The 7,370-nt window shown below is 47.7% G+C and overlaps 2 protein-coding genes across 2 annotated transcripts in view; one reads left to right on the forward strand and one right to left on the reverse strand.

Moving 5' to 3' along the window:
• LOC8033488 overlaps window positions 1-1,789 on the reverse strand; it is a 133,713-nt gene extending 131,924 nt beyond the window's left edge. Inside the window, exon 1 of the mRNA XM_042290675.1 lies at window positions 1,763-1,789. The gene's annotated coding sequence lies outside the window, so the exon portion shown is untranslated. The remainder of the gene's footprint in view (window positions 1-1,762) is intronic.
• The window catches only part of LOC121837832 (peroxynitrite isomerase THAP4-like), a 32,241-nt gene extending 26,453 nt beyond the window's left edge, over window positions 1-5,788 (forward strand). Inside the window, exons 3-4 of the mRNA XM_042293663.1 lie at window positions 4,963-5,564; window positions 5,764-5,788. Of these exons, the coding sequence (XP_042149597.1) occupies window positions 4,963-5,564; window positions 5,764-5,788 (627 nt within the window). The remainder of the gene's footprint in view (window positions 1-4,962; window positions 5,565-5,763) is intronic.
• The last annotated feature ends 1,582 nt before the right edge of the window (window positions 5,789-7,370 follow it).

Below are 7,370 nucleotides of genomic sequence, written 5' to 3' on the forward strand. Positions count from 1 at the left end.
TGGCTCGTAGTTTCCTCTACGGTCCATGGTAAAATAAAACGGACAGTAGAGCGCTTCGGGCAGTAGCCGAGATGCGCTGGGCTGTCGCTCGCTACTGGTAACTTTAACCGGCAGCATCGGTGGTGCATGGCACTGCATGCGTGTGCCAGTGGACGGGAGGAGCTCGTCGGGTATTCTTTCCGTTTTCCCTCGTCCGGAAGACCGGGTCGCCTTCGGAGCGGCGTAATTGCTGTCGCCGAGGACCGGAAGCGCGGCCGAACCGGAAGGAAGGAAGGAAGGAAGAGAGAGGACAGTCGTTTCGGCCAGATTTGCGTTGCTCTCTTCTTCGCCGCGTTCGAGTTGGTGTAATGGCCCCCCGGGGGTGGCCGCGGCTAGGAATACATGCGCGATGAAATCGTTATGGGAACCGTGCCCCTTGGGTAAAAGACTGACAAGAACCTCTTTCTTGTGTTTGTGTTTTTCTGTTGCTTCTTTGTTGTTGTTTTTTTGTTGGTAAGTTGATATAGGACGTCATTGGGACAAGTCGAGTAGAAAAGTGCTATGTAGATGTGGGGGAGTCGTTCAGTTAGTACACACGCTAGCGGAGTTTCTGTGATGTGCGAGACTAGGAAGTTTGCCCCTATATTCTTCATTTCACCACTTTTTTCTTCCGTCTTCGTCTCCCCTGCCTCGTCTATTCAACGGAACGTTTATAGTTCAACACAGTCGTGACTGTGAAGAGTGCACGCACGAAATACCCCTCTTTCATGTGAATTTCAAGACGTCTTGTTATTGAAAATCCTAAAGGGGCATAAAACGATTTTTTCCAGTTCCGCTAAATTCTACTCAAACTCACACCTTCAGGTTAATACAAGAATAAACGTTTCATAGATTCTTTTTTCGTTCTAAGCAATGGCAGTCGGCAAATAAATTCGAGAAATATGAGCCTCGTTCATCCCCTAAACTCGGAGTCAGAACAAACGTTACCGTCGCCTGGTGCCTATCCTCTGGCGCCAGCGTTAATCCTAGCCACGTGCTGAGGTCGGCAAAGCAGAAAACGCTTGCTCAGCTCCAGGCATTCTTAGGGTTCAGCTATGTTTATCACCGCAGTGGTTGGACACGAGCCACTACCCGAGTGTCCACCTAGGCATTGAATGTCACGAGCCGAAGTCGAGTGCCAACGCAGTTCTCGAGTCCAATCCGTAAGCCGCGCTCGACTGTCGTCAGTCGGGTGGTTTCGATCCCACCATTACGTCATCGAGTTTTGCGGAGGCAAGACTGAAAGAAATAGTCCCCTTTTATCCTCGAGATTTCACCGCGACCAAGAGGCTTCTGAATCAGTGGTGATCCCCGCAAGCCTATGTGGGCCACGCTAGGACCAGCACGCCTTTGTAAAGTCATGAAAATTCCAACCCGGTATCTTTTCATGACCCCTTTAATAGAATAGGCAAAGTAGCGCAAGACAAGGGGCATGCGTAGAATTTGGAATGCGAGTTGCTGATTTGTCACTTTTATGAAGGCACGCACGAAAAAATAATGGTAGTATGGTGTCTCCAATGCGCTATGTATCTTGCTTCGCCTAACCACCGCATTATTTTTGATGAAGATTAAATATTCCTAAAACCCAAAAGAAGTTTTTTTTTTTTTTTTTTAATAACTGTTTTTAATCAAGACAAGTTCCGGGCACTAATGCTTGAATTAGAGTATAAAATATCTCACGAGATTGCCAAGATGAGTTTTAAGCTTGTACTATATATGAGAGAAAGAAAAAAAAGATACTTACAGAATCGACGTAATTGTTGTCTCGGTCATAATCTGCAAAAGAAGGAGAAAAAAGTTGAGAGTTAACCGGCTGTTCGGTTGTTTTCACCGACGACATCAGGATCGAATTGATATCAACGATCCACGCGATGGCAAATAAAAAACTAGTATCGACATTTTAGTTTTGTTTCTTTCTTTCGTAGACCTATTTGATATTCTATGCCTAAGAAAAGTAGACGCATAAGGAAGTATGCGTTTTACACTACTGCCAGTTAGCATATTTTCAGCTTTCAAACCCCACCCGTGTGCTGTTTCATGAGTGAAAAGGTGCGAGTCTAGCACGAAAATCACGAGTCTCATCGCGATGTTACAACTGTGGCGACAATAAATTTTCGAATCGCGCAGCTTTGGTGATGTGGGATACAGATGCCTTTGAAGTTTTCATTTTTATGAGCTTTCGCGCACACATTAATGGTGAACAATAAGAAAAAAAAAAGGTCTATATATGACTAAACTATAGTTCGAAATCTAACGAATTTTATTAAGTAAGCCTAGTTATGGACCACTAAAAGTCAAAATACTAAAAATATGATTATCTCATTAATGACCCTAAATACTTCTTGAGGTATATCTTTTATTTTTTGCGTCGGGGATATATGAAAGGGTCGATTGTCACGCCAAAAAGGCACTTCCAAACACTATCAAGTCAAGGCTCGACATATTTTGCTGCAAATATGCCCCCCCCCCCCCCCCCCCCGTACTAAGGCGAACGTATAAGTAAACTTTTCAAATGACATCAAAGCAGTGATTAAAACTAGGCGCTGCGATTATTGCGGTTTGATTAGCGTTTCAGACAGCTGAGCCTCAGCTTTTGCTTATATCTTATTCTAAATATTGAACTTCGTTAACACGGTTACGCGAGAGGGCACTGCCTTACTAGACATTGTGGTATCCTCGCCGCAGAAGTAGGCGTATTGTGGACCCGTCCCTTTCAATATCACGCGAACGGCATGAAACGGCCAAAGTGCGTGTCCAAAACGGTCGCTCTGACTCTTCTATTATTAGCAAAGAGCTCTCACTATGATGTTTTTACTTGTATTCCGTGCATTTATTGATGGAAATGAATTTTATTGCAGAACGTAAAGTGTGACGGTCCAGTGTTGGAGGACGCAATTTCAACAACATGGTGACTGGCTGAGCGTGCGACGAAGTGCTATCTAAGGGAGGAAGCTCGCACTGAAGGCGGAGTAACTACTGGTTTGTTAACCTGCTACTGACTGCAAACATAAAAGATCCCCCCCCCCCCAATCCCCCAAAACAAACAAACAAGCAAACAATGTTTTTACACTGTTTCTTTCACCGCAAAAAAAAATATAACGAAAATCTATGCATCGCCAAACGCTCATTCTGCGCCCAAATGTAGCGCTAGAGGTCCGAACGAGATGCCAAAGTTTCAACGCTAACCATTATCTTATTCAAAAATAGTTAAAGAGGTCGGGGATTTTACCGTTATTTCAGTGAGTGTATCTGCATGCTCAAACTTCTTTTTAAAGAGGGGAATCTCATCCCAGAGATTGTTTTCATGGTATGAAATGAAAAAAAAAAAAAAAGGAGCCATCATATTATGCGGGTTGCAGGTCACAGAGCTGTACGAGGCGCAGCCTCCCCTTAAAAACAGCTGTCTCTACGAAAATGTTAATACATAAATCGCGACGTTGCATAAGCTGCACTTCTTGGTGCAGTCGGTGCAACGAGGTTGCAAACGCGGATCTGTACCACCACGCTTAATAGCGTCTTCGAACAACGGGAAGAGCAGGTTATCGGTGGATGTTCTGCCAATCCTAGTTTATCGTAAATGCCGATACGGTTTACATATCGCGCACTTATGGTCCATAATTATATATATACAAAGAAAGCATACGTACGTCGCACCGTTTCATGACACGCACGGCAAGACATTTTGAAACAAAAACCGGGTCTTATGCAGCAAAAAACACGCCCCCCCCCTCCTTTGTTTTTGTTTTTTATCGCGGTATAGTAATCTTTTTTAACAAAAACCGAATGCGTTACATTAATTATTACGAAGTGATCTGGTAATGTACGCAGTGGGGTGCAGCCAGATGCTGTGGTTAGGCAATTTTGTTTTTAAAAGCATATATTTTTGAACCAATATATAAGGCCGTTCTTCCTGGGAATCAAAAGAAACCGCATTCGGGGTGGTTTACTGTCCCATTAAACTTTACCCGATAGATAGCAGTATTCGGTGATCAAGTATTCAAAAAAGCACCTTCGGCGCACTAGAACGCAGGGAGCCGGGGCACGGCAATCAATGGGGAACATGGAGAAGGCGCAGTTAAATACGCGATGACGAGACAGGCAAGCGCGCGCTGGCATAGGTTGGGGTGGGGGGTAAACAAAAGCACGTGTGCGCATCTGGAGGGTAAACAAAAGCACGAGGGGCACAGAGAGCAGACGAACTTGCACGCCGTGTACACCAGCTCGTGCCTCTGTCGTCGCGCCGCTGTGCTGACGCTGCCGTCAGCGCGGCGCATGCAAAGGCACTTCGCTTGACACCAATCTAGTTTCTGCGCACGACACAGTGCCCGAACTTCGTGCAGGCAAACGTGTATTTGTTTGTAAACAGCGTGCTGTTCTATATGCGAGCCATAAGATTGCTTGTTGAATTTGTGGAATAGACCCTTTTACAAATTCAGCGCCATCTACCGGAACGGTTGCAAAGCTTGGCAGGTGGGTGTGGCGCGGCGTGCGTCCGCCATAAGCATGTATGGTCGCGTCGGCGCTTGCTCAACGTGTGCTACACCACCGACACCACTGCGGCCACAGAAGGTCTTGCGCGGCTGATACTTCGCCACACGCTGCTTCTGCAACGCCTTTTCATTGCTGTGTGCCGCTGTGTAAGCAAAATGGACTCAAGGATGCCTCTGGCTCGCGGTTGGGCGGTGCGCTCGCAGTTGCGCGGTGCACGCACGCGACCGCTGCGACAATCGAAACGGAAGAGTTCCCGCCACATTAGTAGCATGGAATGATATAAGCCGTCTCGTGCTTCTTCTCAAGCGCTAGCGTGACGGAAGGGAGCATGCACCTGCACCCTTTTTTTTTGTAAACAGAAGCGATGTTGCTGGGCTTGGGGTATCGAGATAACGTTAACATTCGGGAATTTCGTGTGACCTCTCGCGAATTTGTATACTTTCTTCTTTTAAGGTATCTTTGTTCACCATCCCATCCGACCCCGCTCTCCGAAAAAAATGGGTTGTTGCAATAAAACGTGACGAAGGCAAGCAGTTCTCCATTACGAAGTACACTAAGATCTGCTCAGGACACTTTCGAGAGGGTGACTACATTCCGAACGTCGCTAGTAAACGTCGCTACCTCAGACAGGAAGCAGTGCCAAGCATCTTCGCTTTCAACGTCGCGAAAAGGCCGCCCAGAAAGAAACCACGAGTACGACAGGCGCCGCCGTTAACGCCGAAGTTTTCCGCCGCTGATGCCGCAGTGACGAACGACGCAATCGCCGATCCGAGCAGTCAAGATGCGGTGAGCGAACCCGCTAGTGAAGAGGCAAGCTGCGCATTTGCCGATCTGACCGGTGGACACGCGGCACCTGGGGCGTCAAGCCAGAAGAATGCAAGCGGCGAAATCGTCACTGTCAACGCTATGGAAGACTTCGCCGCGGACTTCATGTGCCACGCAGTCGCAACTGAAGACAGCGTAGTGAACGATTGTAACATCGACGACTGCGTTAATGCTGCCACAGGCGCAGTCCTCGACCGGGCTGAAAGTCTGAAATGGGCGACAAACGTGTGGTCCACGAAACTGTTAGACTGCCAGCAGCAGCAGAGCTCGTACTCGCGATGCCGTACATGCTCTTGGCGGCGTTGGCGGCGCCTCCCTCGTACAATGTGGCCAGCCGCACTTTTGAGCACCGTCAAGATGACGGTGATGATAGCTACTGAAGTGACCAGACTGAATTTCGGAAAGGGTCTGGCTGAGCAAAATTTGTAGGCACCTGGCTGAGCAAAATTTGTAAAGTTGCCCGACACGCGAACAAAAACCGCAAATTGAAAAAAAGATCCCCGCCAAGGTGTGCGCCCCGAACAAAAGTTCCCTTATTTCTCTGGGATGTTTACGTCAGCGCGGATCCGCGCAAAAGCGTTACGTTGTTACCACGTGATGCGCATTCCGGGGAGCAAAAAGGATGGATTTCTCCCCAGTGCGAATACTCCTTAATGCGGTCCATATATAAAGCACAATGTAGAGCAAAAGGTTGTCAAGAAATGAGCGCGGCGATGGAACGCGCATCCCGTTGTTTATTATTTTTGGTTTAGTCTCCGACAGAGCGAAAACTGCAGGGCGTACCTTCCTAACGCCCGTCCCTTAGCTCATGCGTGCCTTGCGCCGTACTTCGGCTGCGCGCTCGCACTCGAAATGCACTCTAGACGTTGAGGCGTTGTCGAAGGTGGAAAGCTCGCAACAAAGCAAAACAACATTCTCACTTTGTCAGTGATTATTGGGGTTTATAAACAACCAAGATAGAACACGTAAATTTGACTTCGTTAGGTTTTCAACACATTCGCATCGGCTCTGTAAGACGAGCTGTAATAACGAATTGTGCGAAATACCTCCGGCAGAAATGACAGATATAGCATCAAAACCACACAAAAGTTAAATAAAAAAAGTTTCTTGAGCTGTCTTAAAAAGAAAAAAATCTGCCTTAGTTCTGGGATCTGAGATGCTTCTAAAGAATGTTCTGACGTTGTTCATCTCACGCTGTGGGTAGCGAGATATTCGGAAATGCTGAATCTATCCACCAGGAAGCGGGAAAAATTCTTTCCAAACGTCGGCATCTTTACGCCGTGTGCCGGACCAAGAGTCGCGACGACGTTGGTAAGTTGAAAAGATAAATGAACACAAAGGAGAAAGGCTAAAAAGAGGCCGACTGCCAGAAACCGGAAAACGAATTACACGCCGAACTTTCCTTCCCAAAAGCGTCTCGACCGCCAGGAAAATAAATCCTCGCGCTTCCCGGCGTACCGCCTCTTCTTCGTTATACTGTATCTCAAGCGTGACTCATTTTCCTCGCATGAACATTCCCCGGCAGCTATGGGCTTTTCGCGCCGTGCGTTACTCGCCAGGAGCGCAGGAAGCCACCGGTTTTTCCGTCGGCTGAATCCCGATCGCTCGACAGGAGGAATTAGCATCGATTTTTCATCAGCCCCCGGGGAAAGAGGGTTTTAAGAGTTGGCGATTCGATCGCAGCCATCCATCTATCTATCCGGTTTGGGATGGCTAGTGCCTCTACTGTCGGGGACTCCTGCAGTAATCGGCCTGCTCGAAGCTCGAATGGCACGCTGGGTGAGCTCTCGTGTTCCCATCACTCAGCCTAGGAGGCTGTTAAGACCTGATGATGCATCTTCGGGGAAAGAGAGTCTCTTTCAAAAGGCCTTCGTTACTACGACTTCAGCCGTTGGTTGCGGCGCGTGGGGTTAGACTTTTGGGTTCGGCGACGAGCTCGCAAGTCTTGACTGCGCAGCGCTTTCCGCATGAAATCATCGCGGTTCGCTTACATCACTTGTTCCTGGAACATATATTGGAGGAGAGGCGTTTGCGAT

The sequence above is a fragment of the Ixodes scapularis genome, unplaced genomic scaffold, assembly GCF_016920785.2.
Source record: "Ixodes scapularis isolate PalLabHiFi unplaced genomic scaffold, ASM1692078v2 PGA_scaffold0__279_contigs__length_252992795, whole genome shotgun sequence".
Taxonomy (NCBI): Eukaryota; Metazoa; Arthropoda; class Arachnida; order Ixodida; family Ixodidae; genus Ixodes; species Ixodes scapularis.